At 44.5% G+C, this 19,417-nt stretch overlaps 1 protein-coding gene across 1 annotated transcript in view; it reads left to right on the top strand.

Annotated features, from left to right (window-relative positions):
• The window catches only part of nxn (nucleoredoxin), a 57,947-nt gene that overhangs the window by 30,936 nt on the left and 7,594 nt on the right, over window positions 1-19,417 (top strand). The window contains exons 2-6 of the mRNA XM_035154222.2: window positions 11,883-12,000; window positions 15,226-15,359; window positions 17,710-17,810; window positions 18,310-18,416; window positions 19,187-19,366. Coding sequence (XP_035010113.1) covers window positions 11,883-12,000; window positions 15,226-15,359; window positions 17,710-17,810; window positions 18,310-18,416; window positions 19,187-19,366 — 640 coding nt within the window. The remainder of the gene's footprint in view (window positions 1-11,882; window positions 12,001-15,225; window positions 15,360-17,709; window positions 17,811-18,309; window positions 18,417-19,186; window positions 19,367-19,417) is intronic.

Genomic DNA, 19,417 nt, shown 5'->3' with positions numbered 1-19,417 from the left:
ACCCATGAGAAGAAGCTCTAGGGACAAATAAGACACGGGATTGTGTCTACAATGACTCCAGGTGTTCTGGCAGACATCAAGCCACTGCTCCACTACCCTGAACTGAGTCAGGTGAAGTTGTGTCAAGTACGCCAACCCCCACCCCTCCAGCCTCTCAGCTGTCCGAGGAGCTGTTCTGTGCTGCCACCACAGCCCTGACCTTAAATTGATGGATGTTTATTTTGAGGCTCAGCAGGGGTTTGGCTCCGAGCTGCACATTAGACCTTTTCATAACCACTCAGGAGCAGGAGCATGGCCTGCGGTCCTCTGGTGGAGCACGACATGTTGTTCCAAGGCTTCTGCTTAACACAAAAGGTCACCTGGTTGCTGCTGTCGAGGTTCCCGGCGTCTTGCTGAGACCAACCAGATCAGTGGCATCTTCAAAACCAGCTCTCCAAGCCGAGTCGTACAATGGAAGCATTTTTACAACGTGCTTTTATGTCCTGTTTTATCGCTTTTCCAAGCTTTTCTGTCCCTCAAGTTCATTTTTATTTCCATTGCTTTATTTTGATCTTCTCTTTTCTTCACTACTTTTTTAATCCTGTTTTTTGAGGCCCACTGTAGTTGATGTAAACTCCCCAATGTCCCATTTAAATTGTAGGAGTTGAGATAAAGCTTCAAGCAATCAGACTTAACCATTTTAATCTTTGTTTTTGTGTTGATGTAATAAAACTAAATAAAATAAATGGATATATTTTTGTTACACAAGCTGTGCGCCATGTGTGCACGGTTTTATCTCTGCATGGCTCAGCCTTGACGGACGTTGCATTTGTATTATGTTTTGTGCAAAACTTAATCTGGATCAACTGAAATCTGCACCCATGAGACTCTTCAACTGGCCAATATGGGCTGGGAGAGGGAGCTTATGGGAGTCTGAATCTGTCGCCACGGCTGTGAAAAGTGTCGGTGGGGGGGGGGGTAAGCCGAGAATAAGGCATGCATGGCCGGCGGAGGCAGGGCAAGGGGGGGAAGGGTGCTGTGAGAGATACGCGAGGGGTCCAGATGTACAGCTCCGCTATAAAACGCAGGAGGCCGGTGAAACAGATGTGACTTTTAATGAGCGTAATACTAGAGGAGGAAACAGGTTAATGGGCGGATATAAAGTGTCACCATGTAACCGAATGTCACTGAGGAGCTGAATGTGGCTCAATTAATGGGGGAGACAGAGCAAGAACATCCTTTCCCTCAGGAAATGAGAACCACTGAGCCATTGTTGCTGTGGCCGGCCGTCATTGTGGATCATCGCACGCAGAAGAGGATATGTTTGTGCTAATACTGTGTGTGTGTGTGTGTGTGTGTGTGTGTGTGTGTGTGTGTGTGTGTGTGTGGGGGGGGCAGACACTCTGTCACTGTGATTTACGAGGCTCTGGGCTGTTAAGGGTATAGTTCATTCAGTTCCCTTCCAAGAACACACTGCCTCAATGTCATGGCACTTACTATGTATATTGAGCTTTATTGGATGTGTTCACATTAGTCTTGATCTAAGAAAATCGTCTGGCTTTTTTTGGGATGATGGTGATGATGATGACCAAAGACATAAAATGTTTTTTATAGTGTGTAAGAAAAAGTCCCACGATTTGATTTCTGTGTCAATCAGTTTTTATTTCAAGGCTAAGAGCCTTGTGTCCAAAGATTTGAGATGTGTAAATGACCTTTTTCAGAGTCATCTCCTCGTCCTATGCCTCTGAAGTTTTTCAATGCATGAAAAGAGCCCGTTGCTATTGGCAAAGCTTGTTTATTGTGACGTATTCAAAAAATGAGCCCAGGATTTCATGCAGTGTGACGTGCAGCGAACTTGCAAGATTGTTGTCTGTTGGCGCTTTTATTTTGACATGCAGTCTGCGCTTTGCGTGCCGTCAGTCTGTTTGGTTTCGGTTGAGTAAAGCAGGGACTGGTTCCACTTAGATAAACAATGGAAAGATACATGCAGACAAGCTAAGAATTCTGGGTAACTTTTTTAATTTATTTAAGAATTACGGTCAACATCTTAAGATTGAAATAAATCTTTGTTTTTGTGAAATTGTCTGTCTAAAGAGTAAAGACCCGTTTAAAATCTATGTGAACAGCCCAGGATGAAATGACGCAGTCACCATTATAATGTTGTTATAAAGCATTTTCATGCTGTGAATAAGATCCACCCACTTAATTCCCTCTATATGAAGAGGCTTAATGTGTGAGCACAGAAAAAGGCTGCAAACCAACCACCTTTTTAAGATGTGCTAGACAGATTGGACCATAAAGAATCTGGAGCTGCCCTGATTATGCACAAAATGCTGATAATGTGTCTGAAATGTTCCATTCATGTTCCATTTAAAATTTCCATAAATATTAATGTGTTTTGTTGTGTTGGGATCAGGGACCGAGCTGCAGCTCCGGCAGAATTCCCTGGGCTGCCGGGGGGGGGGGGGAGGAGGAGTGGTGGGAGTTAAATGTGGGGTCAGACTGAGGTCATAACAGGGAAGCTGTCTAAATCCAGGAAGCTGGGGTAACGGAGGCACGGTGACGTCGATCCTTATGGGTAGAATTAATGCACAGCTCCTGTGGGTCTGTTTGCTGAGTGCAGCTAATTGAGCGGTAAAAGCAGAAATCACATGCATAACAATCGGGTTATGCTGAAAGGCTTATTGTAATGTGTGTTTTGTCTGATTTTTTAATATGTAATGGTCTGAGAATTCCCAAGTGCACAGGCGCAGATTAAATGAATTTATACACAAAATGCATTTCAGCATGTGCGCACAACTCATTTTTCCTTTGACGCCACAATCAACATTCCATTTTGAATTAGATTAGAGCTGAGAGAGAACGTGTGTTGTATTACCTTCTGGCACACGCTGAACTCAGAAAAATGCACAGGGCTTTCCAAGTCATGAGTTGGCCGATTACTTGCGAGTGCAAAACGCCCGTCTCATACTAAGGTAAATGATAGAGCTGGTCCGGAGCCAGAGCAGCTTTATATCATCTCTGTCGGTCTCCTCGACTCTGCAGGCCTTGACTTGATGAAACACAGGCTGAGGGGAGAAGGCGTGAGTAACGACTACCTGAGCAATCAAAACACATTGCTCACACAACAAGAAATCCTGTGTAAATCGTTAGTTAAATCATTATTCCTCACTGGAGTATTCAATGATTGACCACCAGAGATTCTCCTGAAATAGTAATGTCACTGAATTTTCATAATATCGTAAACTTGTTTTTACTTCTTAACTTGTATTATTCTACATTTTGAAATTATCAAAGCAACATTCATTTGATTGTTTTTCTTAAAGTTACCATAGGTGGAAACATTAGCATGTCAAGCTAACTCACCTAAGCTGCTCTCTGACAGTCCAGACATTTTCCTGAATTTTCTGGAGGGGCTGTATGTGAGACCACAAAACTCCAAATCAGTTGCTACGGTTATTTTTGCAGAACATTTCATCTCAGCCCTCTATAGTTAATTGTCAGGGTAATGCCAGAGTGAACCCATGTGAGAATACAGCAGGAAAATGACAGCAATCTTCCAGTGAGCGATGAGATATAAGGGCCGACGCTGATGTCGATGACCTGTAGACAATAATATGTGATTTCCACAGCAGAATTTATGCATCATGTCCTGCCTCCTGCTGCTCTACCGAGGTTCCACCCCTCGCTTCCTGTTGTCCGGACCTAATTTTCTAGACTTTTCTGCTTTTTCATCTATTGTGTAAACTGTAAGAACAGAAAGCTTGATGGGCATTGTAAGGCTTAGTGAGCTTGACTAAAACCAGATTCTTATTAAGTAAAGATGTGTGTAGGTGTGTGAGTCACAGAACTGATGGCATCTGTTATCACATGATCCTCACACATCGATGACTGATGTTTTTTTATTTTATTCTCTTCAGATGGAGAGTGTTTTCGAGTGACGCTGCATTTTTGTGGAGGGGGGAAAATGAAACGGAAAGGATGCAATAAAAATGTTTTCCACTTTATTGAGAACATGGCCTGTTTCTGTGTGGTTTGCACTTTTAAGGTTTTATTAAGAACAAGGGGTAGATGAGAGAGAGAGAGAGAGAGAGAGAGAGAGAGAGAGAGAGAGAGAGAGAGAGAGAGAGAGAGAGAGAGAGAGAGAGAGAGAGAGAGAGAGAGAGAGAGAGAGAGAGAGAGAGAGAGATAAACCACTGGGAGGGAAGAATGCACCCCCTGCCGTCCTGACCTTTGACCTCGCTGAATGTAGGCCTCAGGGGCAGCCCATGTCTGCGGAGAGACAATGCTGCAGATACCTATTGAGCCCTGGCTTTTTACTCCTTTACAATCCCCCCTGCTATTTTATGCTGCGTTCTTCACTACATAAAAACTTCTCGCCGTGCAGGGTCCAAGTTTGGATTTAAAGGCTGCATTCAGGGAGTCGCTATTGTGCCTGCACACAAGACTGGAGGGGGGGAAACACCCACACACCTCCCTCTCTCTCTCTCTCTTTCTGCTCACTCTCTCATTCACTCTTTTATTTTTTCCTCCTGGGTTATTTCCCCCTAAGCCCTCCGACATTCTGGCACCTGTTTTCCTCACAAAACCATTAATTTATCACTGAATTATTAACTCGGAGCCCACAATGTGTCTGGCACACTGTGACATGTCCCCTGACTTTGCGGAGGGGCAGGGGGTGCGGTTGCCCTGGCAACCCAAAAAAGCAATTTTGCCAGCGTCTCCCGTCTGCGTCTGGAGCATCCACCGCCAAAATGGCCTCGGCCGGAGAATGTTATAGGATTAATATAAATACAGGAGATAGAGCCAACATTTTGTATTGAAGAGGCATGGTGTGCAGCCGGCTGTGTGCTTTCAGCGCGACAATTTGCAGGAGAGTGCATTTGCCCATCACAATGGCAGTGTAGTGCAGGATGAGCCGCTGTAATGAGCACAGTGGAGTAGGAAGGAGCGAGTGGCCTGTACTTTCTATATTTTCGGAATATAGCTGACACTCGATGGAGAGGAAAAGATTGTGGTCGGAAAATAGGGAACATATTTTAAATGATGTGATGCTAAAAAGACTGATATTAAAGCCTGAAAGATGAGGGTTGTTAGTATTCTATCAAATCTGAAACCAGTATTACATCAAAATCCTTTTCAATCCCTCATTGAATTTTATTCAGTCTGACGGAAATACCTAAATATAAATCACTACTAATCAACATTACCTAAAATAGCCTCATTAATGTCCACAACATGCATCTCCAACGATCAGCAGCACTTGACTTTTTCAAGAAGACAAGCCAAACTAGATAGCCCACTATAGGGGCTTTAATATCACACAAATTGGATAAGGACCCCACCCCCCACCCCCAAAAAACTCCATTCAACAAATGAAGGTCTACATAAGAACTATGAGTTTAATTAGTTCAAAATATTGATTTGATATGCATAAAATTTTCACTCCTGTGTTTATTAACTACAATAAATTAAATACATTTATTAGCTACAGCGGACATAAACTGCCCATGATGTTGTTTATCTTGACTTATGTGTTTACATAGGTAAAAGGTTCAGTAAGAAATGTGTGACCACCAGATGTAGGTATTTGGCCAACCAGGCAGCAATCCAAAATGGAACCAGCCATGTGAACCCAGCTCTCCAAGTTTAAAGCACGGTTCTTTATGTAAGACAGAAGCACATGCACAACGAGATGAGGCTGAAGCATATTAAGTGATAGGTCATCACACAGAGAAAGGGCAGCAGCTGTCATGGCGTTTTTGAGATGTGTATTTCACCACCGGGGGGAGCCACGGTGGGGGAACACTCTTGACCGCGTAAAGCGATAGTCGGGTCAAAGCGTCACAGATGGAAGCGCCGAGTAACCGACACTAGCCGGCGTAGTGTGGGCTGAAGTACGTCTGAGAGGTGGGAGGGGAGGGCTTCCTTTGTAGCTGTGAAGAGCAGCAACAGTGTTTTGAAGTGGATACAGGCAGTTACTGAGAGCCTCAGGAGCAGATTGAGCAGAGGCGGGGTGCAGCATGGAGGAATGCAAGTCAAAGCTGGCTGCAGGGGCCCAGCCAAAAGGGAGTTAGCAGCGGTGTAGTCCGGAGATGTAATGAGTGAGCAGGAGAACTTTTGTTTCCCATCTTTCTTCAACCTGAGGACTGACCAGAAAATGCAGAATGGTTTAGATTTTGACGTGAAAGCTTCCTGACACATGGTGAATGAACTGTTGATGCTGCAATGCATAGTTTGAATCCATTTGCAGATTAAGTTATCCATATTACACCGGTGATTTCGAGAAAAGCTGGTGTAAGTGCCAGCACGGAGGCAGAGCAAGACTTCTCCAGTCCAGCTCGCTTTCCCCTGCACTGCTCCAGTAAATCTTTACGGTCAGAGATCACACCGCCTGCAGGCATTTCCAATAAAAAGATGTCCCAGTAAAAGACTAACGTGTTTGTTGAACATGTCTTGAGGGGGCTGCTCTGTCCATCAGACAGACAACCTCCCATTTTCTAACAAATGGCTTCACACACTTAACAATGAAGACCTATGGAAAGACATACGGCCATCGATCAGCTGACTGTTCTATCCCCTGTGCAGGAGATCGCTGCATTAGATGAAATATTAGATTTTATTTTTAAAAACCTATCTTATTTTGAAGACTTAAATCAAACTGGAACACGACTTTGTCTATGTCCTCCCTGAATAATGTAGAACACATTGCTTGTTCCCAGTGCGCACTGTAAACTGTGCCAATAAATGAATTATGACATGACTGAAGGGATTATATGTGCAGCATCTCTTGTCTGATGATAAATACTACACATCTTATGAATTGTGAAATCTTATCTGGATTAAATGGATTGAATAACATGAAAATGTAGCCCCCTTTTCTTGAAGATATCAATAAGATTATCACCGTTTGTCCTTCATGTGAAGATAAAGGCCTGAGCTGCTATCAGCATCACAGCAGGGTTCCTCTCATGTCCTCTTTTGTGAAGAGCTGACTTTTCTTTTGTAGTGGCACAGTTGTAATGAGGCTGCGATGGAAGCGTCTGGCAGACGCCTCAGGCCTGACCGGCTCAGTGAAAGCAGATTTGTGAGGAGATATGACTCGAACAATCACAGGTGAATTGGGCCCGTTGACTGATGAAATTTCTTCCAGTCTAGTTCACTCAACAGGGTGACACTCACCACAGAGCAGCCAGTGTAGAGCCCCATCGGTTACTGACAGAAGCCGAATGTCACTGTCGCTGTCGACATTTCAAAAGAGACTAAACCAAAACTGAAGAACATGTGTGTGGATTTTAGTGTTTTACACCACAGGGGCTCTCCACCTATAAGCTCACCCGCCTTTAAAGGAGCACTGTTGCCATAAAGTGCAGCGGTGCAAAGAAGCATGAAGGCAATTGCCACGCATGACATCAACATGGAAATGTGGATGTCTTGGGATTGGGTTTGTTCCTTCTCCTGTTTCTGGAATGGTTACAAGTAGTTAACGAAGCCAGTCATTGATCCCAAACTAATGTATATACATGTTCTTTGACCAGTGGGGATATAAGATCTTTAACCTTGGTATGTCCATGCACAATGATGTGAAGGCAGATTTGCTCTCCTTCTGGACGTGGATCCATAGCCATGCGTGATCCAATTAGCATGATGAGCACCAGGTGTAGTGTGAGGCTAATGCCTGCATGTCCAGGAGAATAAATGGATTGTTAGTATGGATTTGCAGCTCTCCCTAGAGTCTTGGTGGGCTTTCTACAGAGGTTATTGGCATACACTTAAACAACTGTATAACTATATAGTCAAGCCTCCTGCTCCGCCATGTAGTTACACACTCTGTTGATATTGATAATGAATAGAAGCCCCCTAGAGAAAAAGTGGCAACACGCAATCATGATGCAGCAAATGCAATCTTCAAGCGGTTTACATGATAATTAGCTTGTGCTAGACTCGCCTGTTGGGCTTTCTGAAGCAAAATAACCCTTTGGCCCGAGAAAGGCAGAACATGTGTAAACTGTAACTGAGGCCAAGGTTTTGTCTTCACTCCATCCATCCATCGTCTTCCACTTATACAGACTTGGGTCGCGGAGGTAGCCGGCCAAGTATTGGTGTTCCATACATCCCTCTCCCCAACCATGGTTTACAGCTCTTCCTGGGGGATCTAAGGCATTCCTAGGCCAGCTGGGATATGTCGTCCCTCCAGTGGGTTCTGGGTCCACCACAGGGTCTCCTGCCAGTAAGGAATGCCCAGTGAACCTCAGACACAACATGCCTTGCAGCTCAGCTCCTTCTTCGATGCCCACATTAAGACTCTGATGCATGTTTGAGTGTTAATTTCTCCTTTAAGTTTGGCTTCAATTAGTTATTTGACATCATAAAAATGGAGTGAAACGTCATGATTGGCACCTGAGACTCACTCACGATTGGTCAAGCTTGTTTATCGGTGGAATCTTGACACAGCGGCTCCATCCCATGATCACACTCTCATATCCAGGGTAGTTTTGTGCAATGGGAGGAAGGGGAGTCATGTCATCCATCTTTATCAGTCATGATATTTACAGTGATAAAAAAAACAGATTTCACCCCAAGTTAAACTAACTAGCTCTTCTCTATGGTGACATTTATCACACAGTCATGAAAGTCATCATCCTCTCGTACAACTATGGAGAAGAAAGTAAATATTGCATTTCCTAAATCGTCAAACTTACATAAGAAACACTGTAGTCCAATAAGTACATTTACAAAACCTGACAAGAAGATGAAAATATCTTTAACGCCACTCCTTCCAGGCTGACGCTGTTTCTCAGTCTGGGAATGAGAGCAGACCTGACAATAAGATTTATGTCTGTTATTCAGTGCAACATATCATCATGTCACATTCTGTATTTATTGTCTCAGTCTGCGCTTCTCAACAGTGTAAAAGTGTTTTGCAGAAAATCAATCGCTGATGCATGTGATCCTCCTGTTTTCAATGTGTGCTGTTATTGTGAGAACTATTGTCTTCATTGTGTTAGACGAAGATTGTTTTAGATTTACAAGTAGATGACTAGTGTGAAGTTCCCCTGGCTTCCACCCCCACCCAGTTATTTTGTCTGTCAAGGTGCTGAAATCCATTTGAGGTCTGTTTGTTTGCGACAGTGAACCGGAACGTGCAGCTTTTTGTACTCACAAGGTCATTTGTCCGCCCCGGAATCATAACAGCCCTTTTATACTAAAGGCAGATCTGAGGCCTCGGAGGATTTAGCATCCGGAGGCAACTCTGATCTGCAGCCAAATCACCAGGCAGACGTGATTCAAGGATGCAGTAAATTAGTGGCAAGACAAAGAGGAGGAATCGGTTCTGCCTCTGCGGTTGCTGCACAAATCTCACAGCTGCTCTCTTGATACTGCAGCATGAGAGATAAGACAGGACTGAGGAAAGCCGATCGGTACACAGCCATCTTATCCTGCTCGCTCTGCTTCAGGAGACGTACATTAACCTGTAGTGTCATCATGGGAATAGGTTTGGCTCTGAGGACGTCCGTGTCGGGTCAGTTTGGTCCAGACTGGAAATACCTCAACGACTATTAGATGGATGGCCATGAAACGTTGTGTGGATGTTCATGATTCCCAGAGGATGAATCTTACATATTTGTTATTTGCAACACAAGCTGATTCGATTTACATAGCTCAAGGTAACAAATCACAACTTTATTTTTGAGGGGCTTTACAACCTATACTGCACACAATTCCCAAAGAAGTGTTACAGTGCAGGTTATTGAGGCCATTTCTCACTTTGAACACCTGTTTGCTTTCACAATCGTGTTAGCTTATTGATATGCTGCTACATACCTCCGTGTGGGTTCCTCCGGGCTTTTGATAGATGGAATATATCTGACATTCTGGTGCTAGTGTTGCACCACTCACCCTATCACACTGTTTTTTTGTTTTTTTCTTTTGCGTCCCTCTCACACTCTAAAATCTCATCTCGTCAGTTTGGATGACAGCAGGCAGCCGAGTGAAACCGTCGCCGAGTTACACAGACGCAGTGTCGGGCTTTTAGAGAATCACAGTTAATGCGTCTAACCCTGTCAATTTGTGAGCCGAGATTGAGTTTCCAGAGCAGCATGGAGCATGTGGTAAAACCAACAAGGGTCTGGGGGCTCTGGGTCGTCTTCTCCATGGGACAGACCGTCTGAGCTCTGCTGACAGAAAGGGCCTGTGGTTGCCCTCTGCGCAAATTACGCACGTTGCCATACACTCGCAAAACGGCAGACACCACAATTTGAGTGAAACACATGTCGTGATGTGCAGGAGCCTCTGTGCTCCTGCAGTGAAGTCACGCTTTTCACAAAAAAGGCAACGAAAGGTTTTCATCAACCTGGAGCTCAGTGGTAACCAAACTCCAGACTTACTTCACCGAGCCCCGAGGAAAACGCTGCTCACGTTATTTGGCTAAAAATCTCTTAAAATAACTACCGCAGCGCCCAGACAGAACAAATCATTATATTACACAGGTACTGAAGTGCTTGGCTTAGCAGGAAATAAATTTAATGGTTGAAAAGTAAAAAATGTGTTTATTTATAAAAGATGAAGTCACCATTCCTTCTTAACTACTTGAGTTTTTTTCCCTGCAAAGTTATTTATGGCATTTTGAACCTGAAAGTTATAGCTTCAATAAAAGGAGACACGGTTTTACACCGACAATGTTGTTGACTTTATTCTTAACGAGACGTTTTTTTGATTATGATGTTTATATGAGTCGCTAATAGAATATTCCATTCATATTCCTGTTTACATGTTACAGAACTTATAGTCTCATTTGGTAACTTCCATATGTGTTGATGGTGCAAAACGCTGCAAAAACTCAAATAGGACGTCATAATGCGACTAACTCCGGAACAAACTGTTTACATTGCAGGGTCTTATTCAGACTTTTGTTTTAATGGGGTTGATAACAGAACGTTGCTTCACATGTAAACATAGTCACTGACATTCTGCTTTTTAGAGCCAGTGAGTGTTGCTCTCTTTCCTCCTGTCTGAATTTTCGGAGCTGCTTTCAGGAATTCATGTGACGGATCCTTTTCTTCTTCCTCTTCTTCTTCCTCCTCCTCCTCCTCCTCCTCCTCCTCTTCTGCTGTAGTTGCTGAAGCAGCAACATTGCACATCGCTGATTGCTTCTCTTTTACAAGACAGGACTGTTTTTCTATTCACAGTGTAGGAGTCTTCCCCTCTGATATGGAAAGTGAGTCTCAGATAGGAAAGGCTTTAAATGCTTGATCTGCTCTTTGATGTTAAGGGCTACACTCTCCGCTCGCTGAACTCTATAAATAACTCCGGTTCATGCACAGATTTTCTGGCCGTCAAGAGTATGTTTTGACTTTATGAGGCTGCCTTAATCTAAACTCATCATATAGGAGGTATTATGTTTAAATTTAAGGCCCACGGGCGCTCGTAAATATCAGTGAAAGCACGAAGCGTAGATCCAAAAAGCTGCAGTAATTCATTCAGGATTCAGAGCAGGAGTGGGTCTTTCTTTTTTTCCCCCAGCTTTTATCCATGACGCAGCAAAGATCGCACGGGTTCGCTCCAATTCAGACTCTTTAAAGTTAGATCAGCCCTGCAGCAGTGTGCTCTGCACCCTCTGCAAATTCACCTCAGGCTTGACTGCACTCCTTTATTTTTTACTCTACCTTTGAGTCTCTTTTTAAAATGACAGAGAGGGGTTATGACCTATAAAATACAAATAGCCCTCTGCTGACATTTGTTTTGTTTAGAGTATTTCAGGTGAACATACTTCTGCTGCACTGAGGACACAATTTTCAACCACGTTTCCTGCTGTGAGATTGAAATACATATGGTTGTGTTGTTTGGAGTCTTTCCATTCAGGTTTTACTCCAACCTCTCCTCTCATCCTTCTCTCTCTACAGATGAAGCTGTGGAACAAGTACAAGGTAACCAGTATCCCATCTCTGGTGTTTGTGGACGCAGCTACAGGGAAGGTGGTGTGTCGAAACGGTCTACTGGTGGTCAGAGATGACCCCAAAGGTGAGTTACGACATTTATTTTTATTCCTTGACCACAAGCGCTGACCTCGCTCCTCTTTGCAGAGTCGTAAACATTAACCCCAATCACCATCAATTCAACCCCAGAGATGAATTGTTAATGAGGTAACAGGAAAATATTTTGAGATCAAAGGACAGAGCAGTATAGATCAATTCCTCACACCAATAATCCTGAATTCATGCTGGGGAGCATTCCTCAGCTACTCTGAGCTGTGGTTAACAAGCGTGTTGCAGTGTAATCTCTTTAATCAACACCAACAGCTGCAACAAGGTGGTAACACCCATGTTAACTCACTCTTGAGTTAACATCAGACAGTTGCACCTATCCTTGTTAAACAACAGCAGGTAGGACGTGAAATTCCCCTGAGGCACAGGGGCATGAATGAGCAACTTTATGCCAAACACTTAGAATGGCACTGAGTGGAGCGCATACCTCCGACAAGGCCCAACAGTCCTTTTAAATTCAATGTGCTGCATTAAATTTCACACTCGTATTCCTCTTTCACACCAAGATTATCGGGTATACGCTGGTTTAAAAAAAAAAAAAAAGGTGATTGACTCCTTTTCCTGCCAGTAGACGTGTCATGTTTAACTTCACAAGTTCAATGACAACAGAGGAGCTCTCTCTCACCTGCCAAATCAACACGTTCATCCGGGTGTCACGTTTCCATCACTGTCGATCGGAGCCAGAGCCGATTTCAAACCCAAGTCTACTGCCGAGTCATTTGACCGAGGTGTGACTGCCGGTAAAGGGTCTTTCCATATTAGTCCCCTAAATGTGCCTGATTGGGTTTTTTTTCATCAAGATCCATGAATTATTTTCTGGTAAAAAGGTGAAAATGCTGTATCTGGCAATGTTAAAGAAAGTTCAAAAATGTGCAACAACATTTAATTAGGTTCTTCCTTGACCCATAATGCATCCTTCCATCGAATTGTGTGGAAATCCATTAGTTAACAGACTTTTTGGGAAAACCGCTAAAATGTGCATTAATGTGCAGCTCCAGCCACTTGTGTTATGCAAAGATTTTGGTCATATAGAGATGATTGTTCAAGCAGGTGCAGTTAACCCACTGCAGAAGAGGACGATGGTGCAACAAGATGACCTGATTAAAAGAGCATCAGTCAAAGCTCAAACAATACGATGCAAATAAATCATGTTTAAGTCACGTATACTGTCATAGTTCTCCTCAAGTTCTAGACACGACTTCACGTACATTGTGTTTTATTTGCTAAATCTGTTACCATGACACCTTGTTTCCACTTTTCCACTCCAGGTTTACAATGTGCAAATTGAAAATGTGCATATAAACAGGCAGATGGAAAGACACCACATGTTACAGTGCTGTGGATGAATAACAATTGGACTAAAACTGGACTCTGCAACAGTTCAAAGTCAAACAGTGGAATTATTCCAACTTAAACTATCTGGTTTGTCTGGGTGTGTCAAATAAACTTGAGAGGCTAAAGTCAACCAAACTGTAATGAAAGCAGTAACTCAGTTCCCACCTGCACACAGACACACACACACACACACTGATTCTGTTTATCAAATGCCTGGTCAGAGTTGGCCGTGGAGATATTGCTTTGCCACATCACTCACCGTTCCACCAACATATTTTGCAATAACTTTCTTCCCCCTCGTTTGTGTTGATGCTTCTGTAATTATGGTGCTGCAGGAATATTATAACATGTCTGTGTCTCACTCCCTCATCTGCAAACCCTATAATTTCTTCACTTTGAAGCGGAGACAGAGAATTAACAAGAGTGGGCTTGCATTCCTCCCTTGTATCGAGGACGTCCTCTGTGGCTCTGAAGGTCTTAATATTTTATAACGCTGCCTCTTTTATACTGGGTTTGGTCATCCTGAAAAAAGAAAGCGCCATTAGTCATGTGAGGGGGAAGAATAGAGGCTTTATGGCAGCACAGCAGTGGAGCAGAATCAGTATTATGACAGATTTCACTGTCTGCCAGATGAAAGCCAGTCCTAGCCCGCAGTGTTATTTCCATGATGAATTAACTGTTCCTACAAAGTCGAAGTGGCTGAAGAAAACATTAATCTCTGGCTTCTGTAGCAGAGAAGGGACACTGGCACTTGATTAGCAGGGGTTTTCTAATGCCGGTGCACCTCCTCTTGAAGATAAACACAGCTATCGTCTTTGTTTTATCCCTCAGTTTTCCTGCTTTAGGCAAACGGAGAGCGGTTTCGTCACGTGACAAATCAGCAGCTATGTTCAGGACAGGAAAGGGGCAGTAAAAGTTTGCCCGGGACTGGGAGGGGCGGGCGAATGATTCAGGACCATCTGCCTTTCACTCTCAATGAAAGGCCCGACCTGAGTGGCGGCTGACTAGCCTGCAGCGCCAAGATGGAGTGCACTTTTACAATCAGTGCAACAATAAAAGGCCGCACCAGCGCAGCCCCGACGTGTCTTTCCTGCCTAATGAAGCCCTGAACAACTGCTCTCACATAAGAGGCCATTAGGACCCGACCGTACAAGGCTTCATTTGTGATTACCCCTCCTTTTCAATTCGGCTTCACCAGCGCATCTCCAGAGCTTGACGGCAACAATGGAGACACCTTGAAAAGGGAATGAAAAGTGTGAAAGAGAGCAGGGGGGAAGTATTTCTGGCAGACTTCCAGCCGTGCTCGAGAGGCACGGCTCTGTCATTATTAAAATTATATTTTGCGTCTGGTGTGTGTTTGCAAAAGCAGATGTCACACACAGAAAAAAACTGCAAGTAGCGTAAACATGACAAGTGCACATGACTTTTTGATCACAGCAGCGATGACGAACACCGAGGGAGTGTCTCTGGTTCTTATGTTTAATTGAAACGTGATTTTTATTCATGCTGGCTGCAAAATTCAAGGGAATATCTGGAATATCTAAACATGTCAGTCACGGTTCCCCGACATTAAATGCTAATGATCCCTTGGCGTTTCCTCTAAGGCACCGAGAGGAAGGTCAAGGTTTTGAGTTCAATATCTCCACAGCTATTGGACACATTCATATACATATAACTAGCTTCTCTCCACTACTACAGCAGTTTAACATGCAGCTAAACACCAGCATGTTAGCATTTAGCTCCGAGCTTCCCTGTGTACGAGCAGCCTCACAGTGCTGCTAGCATGACTCTTTTTTTTTTTTCTTTCTTTCTTTCCTCCCCATCTTCCCCTTTTCTTTGCCCCCTCCACTTTCCTACCCTCCGCCAGGCCTGGAGTTCCCCTGGGGGCCGAAGCCATTTGCCGAGGTGGTGGCAGGGCCTCTGCTCAGGAACAACAGGCAGACAACAGACAGCAGCTCTCTTGAGGGACACTACGTGGGAGTGTACTTCTCAGCACACTGGGTGAGTGCGGAGAACAAAGACAAAGAAGCCCCCTGATTTCTCTTTCTTTTTCCAGGCCTCGTATCTCTGTCAAAACACAGACGTGGGGGGAGAATAGGGGGCAGTGGCAGTGGAGCGCAGCAGGAAGAGGCAGAGCAGTTAGTCAAGACAGATAAGAGAGAGGAGCGGGAGGGCGGAGGCGACCCCATTGTGTCTGTGTGTTTACACTACCGGCGGTTAACTCTGCCCGTCCATCCTCTCACCACCACCTCTGGGCCCTTCTTTAAAGTTGGCATCAGTCACCGCCCACCCCGCTGACATCATCGCTATTGTCTCTTTCTGTTTTGGACCTGCTGATATCCAGCGAGGGTCATGACTCGGTGATGCATGCGAAGCGCTGCATCATCCGCAGACTGCTCGTGATGAGATGCAGTGCAGTCTCGCCGAGGCCAGTCAGCACGGCAGCTGCCAGAGCCGCAGCCTCGGAGACCGGCTCTGCAGAGCGGTGACGCCTGAACGCTGGCTCCCGCCCCAGACCCACACGAAATTGAATAGGACAAGTCACAAAAGCCATTACTGGATTTTATTTGCAGTTTTTTTACGCCACATTTCATCTGATATAAATCTGCCAGCCATTAAAAGTAATTATGCAAACATGAAATTCCAGCACCTGGCCTTGGCATCCATTTATGCACGTGTGTATTTTTAAGTTTTCCTACTAATGTTCCACGGATCTGAAATGGCCCACGGCACGGAAACATGAGACTTTGCTTTTTCGCTGCAGTGTGAGGAGAATGGTTTTTTTGGTTTTTTTAATAACCTTCCCACAATTAAACTTGGGCTAAAAACTTCTTCTGTGACAAATATCAATAAGCAAAGCGCCTCATACAGTTAGACGGGGCTGTGACACAACGCTGTTTACACTGTAATGAGTTGGGAACATAATTTAGAGTCTTATCTTCTAGGAGCAGCAGAGAGAGAAGTAAATTAATGAGCAGAAAATCGACAGAAGACTTTGTGCTTGTTACTCTCACACCCATCAGAGTCCCTCGGTGTCGGTGTGATGAGTGTGCAAGACTGGATCAATAAAAGTGCTTGACACACCATAATCAATGAATGGGGATGAAATATTGTCCGTATCTAGGTAATTAGAATTGTCGATTTTTATATTTGTATTAATACTGCGTATGCGAAACAAAATAACATGCAAGATATTTACAACCTGGAAGAAATTAAAGCTGCTAGTTTTTGGGCACATGAAATAAAGACTGGTTTATCCTCCTGCTAGAAATCGACGCAGCGCCTACACAGAAGTATAAACTGGCCTTTACTGTTTCCGTTCACGCTCACTGCTCTTGTAGAATCATTTTCACAGCAGGGAGGCACCACTATAGTTTACCTGCCCGGCCCCAGACAGACCAGGTTAGCGACCAGCTGGTGAACATAATGAAGCGTTTAACAGCTAAAGAGCCAGACGTTTCCCTCAGGAGCTGGTAGAGGCCAAAACAGAGATAAAAGTGTAAATATATTGCATATGTATTGCATTTACATTCACCAGCTGGACAGAAAGACGACTCCATATGACTGCTAATACTGCTCCATATCTGCTGGATGTGTAAACAGGTGCTGGTTAAAAAGTTAATCATATTACAGATTGTTGTGTTTACAGCTTGTTTCTGCTGCCACCAAGTGGTCAGGACATTGCATGTTAACATTATGGAGCTTTGTAAAATTAATAATATCAATACCTCCATTGATAATGTCCCAATGTTGGATAAACCTGTGCTTCAAGCATTTATATCTGTAGACACATTTATTCCATCCACTCTCACCAGACAGAGTTGCTGAACCTTTGGCAAGTGAAGAGTAAAAAATATTACTTCAAATACATTCCCTGCATAAATAATTTAGCTTGTCTGGTTTAAATAGTCAGTTGCAATATGTTCAGCATTTGAAAAGAGGAAAAACATTAAAATGCTGAAAGAGAGAAAACAGAGAGCATGAGATTGACTGGTCTGTTTTCCTTCCTGCTGCCATGACACTGGGATTTCATGTTAGTGCCAGCCATACCACCACTCCCCCTGCCTGGGTGTAGTGTGGCCTCTCCAAACACACACACATTCAGAAGTGTTCTCAAGCTACAGTCTTACAGCAGATTAGTGGTTTTAAGAAGCTTGTTTTGATACATAACACCAGAGAATTACTAGTTTGTGAAAAAATGTTGACATGGTGACACAGAGGAAGAGATCTGGGAAATACCCAAACCAGTGGAAGCTGCTGCAGCAACCTGTCGTATTTATGTCACTGCAACATCTCATTCACTTCCACTTACGTTCTCTGTTTTCCTTTTCTCTCTCTCTCTCTCTGACAGTGTCCGCCGTGCCGCAGCTTGACCCGGGTCTTGGTGGAAACGTATCGAGCCGTCAAAGAGTTGGGACAGAAGTTTGAGATCGTGTTTGTGAGCGCTGACAGGTGAGTGGCCAGGACACGAACGGGATCGTATTTATCTGACGCACACATTTGTCTCGAGCTGTTAAAGGTGCAGGGTGTAGAATTTAGTGACATCTAGTGGTGAAGTTGCTTGTTGCAGCTGAATACTCCTCAGCTCACCCTCCCCTTCCAAACATGAACCTGTGGTAGCCTTCAGTTGTCATAAAAACTCAAAAGATGTTTAGTTGTCCAGTCAGGATGACTGTAAAAAACATGGCCGCCTCCGTAGAGAGGATCCGCTCCAGATGTAAATATCCAGTATTTAAATGTAAAGGAGCCATTCTAGGATAAAGAAAACGACAATTCATACAATTCAAATTATTACACACTAGTGAAAACATCACTAAGATTATTTTGTATTCAATTTCTGCCAAAAGATCCCTTTCACCTAAATTTTATACACTGGACCTTTTAATTTTGATCACCAGGTCAACGTCTGTCTTGTTGCTGTTTCTTTTTTCACATTTTCCAACCTCTCCAGGTCGGAGGAGTCCTTTAAGCAGTACTTCAGCGAGATGCCGTGGTTGGCGGTGCCGTATTCAGATGAGGCTCGAAGATCACGACTCAACAGACTCTACGGGATACAAGGTATATCACAGCCTCCGCCCCCTCATGAATGTTGCCTCAGATATTCAAACTGAGAGGAGAGGGGCTCAGTTATGTCACCACCCTGAAACAATGACACAGTGACTGACAGCTCTCTGTGCCAGGCAGGCGAACAGCGGCACCGATCGCCCTGCAGAATGTGGGCCGGTTATCAAGTTTACTGTCGTGTTCGCTGCGGCAGTGCCGCCCCTCCCTGTGTGCCTCGCTCTTTTCTTCTAATTCCCGCCTCTGTGTGTGTGCAGAGGGCTGTGGATGAAGTTAGCAAGAGCTGGCTCTCAGCCTCTCCTGCTAAGAATGCAAGGAATGCACCGAGGACGAGTCAACACTGCCCCCTCCTGCATGCAAAACCCTGCAGTTCATGACGGCCCCCACCTCTGCACTTCAGTCCACATGCGCAGAAAGGATCACAGTGACTCATGCACCCTGTGTGCTCTTGGACCGTGCTTCTGTCATACGGCTGTTAATAAGGCCTCAAGACTGTAATCAGTATGAAAATGAGAGCCAACGAGAAGGGTGGGCACAGCAGAGGTGAAAGTGGACGGTGCTGTAGAGAGATCAGTCACCAGAAAGGCAACAACTGGTCAGAAAAACATCCACACAACAGAGAAAATCTCAGTGGGAGAGGGATCGGTCTGCGTCATCATTCAGGGAAATGACCTCAACCACCTCCCGTACTGTTGCCCATTTCCCCTCCTCCCTTTGTCTTCCTCTCACTCCATCCTCACCTCTTTTTTTTCCTCCTCCCTCTCTAGGTATTCCCACGCTGATTCTGTTGGACGCAGAGGGTCACATGATCACGCGACAGGGCCGTGTGGAGGTGCTGAACGACCCGGAGTGCCGGCTCTTTCCCTGGCACCCTCGGCCCGTGCTGGAGCTCAGCGAGTCCAACGCCGTGCAGCTCCACGAGGGGCCCTGCCTTGTCCTGTTCGTGGGTGAGAAGACGGCACTTTTATGATGCAGCCTGCGCAGCTCCACATGGGGCC

Source organism: Hippoglossus stenolepis, chromosome 4, assembly GCF_022539355.2.
Source record: "Hippoglossus stenolepis isolate QCI-W04-F060 chromosome 4, HSTE1.2, whole genome shotgun sequence".
Lineage (NCBI taxonomy): Eukaryota > Metazoa > Chordata > Actinopteri > Pleuronectiformes > Pleuronectidae > Hippoglossus > Hippoglossus stenolepis.
This window is presented reverse-complemented; position numbering and strand designations above follow the sequence as displayed.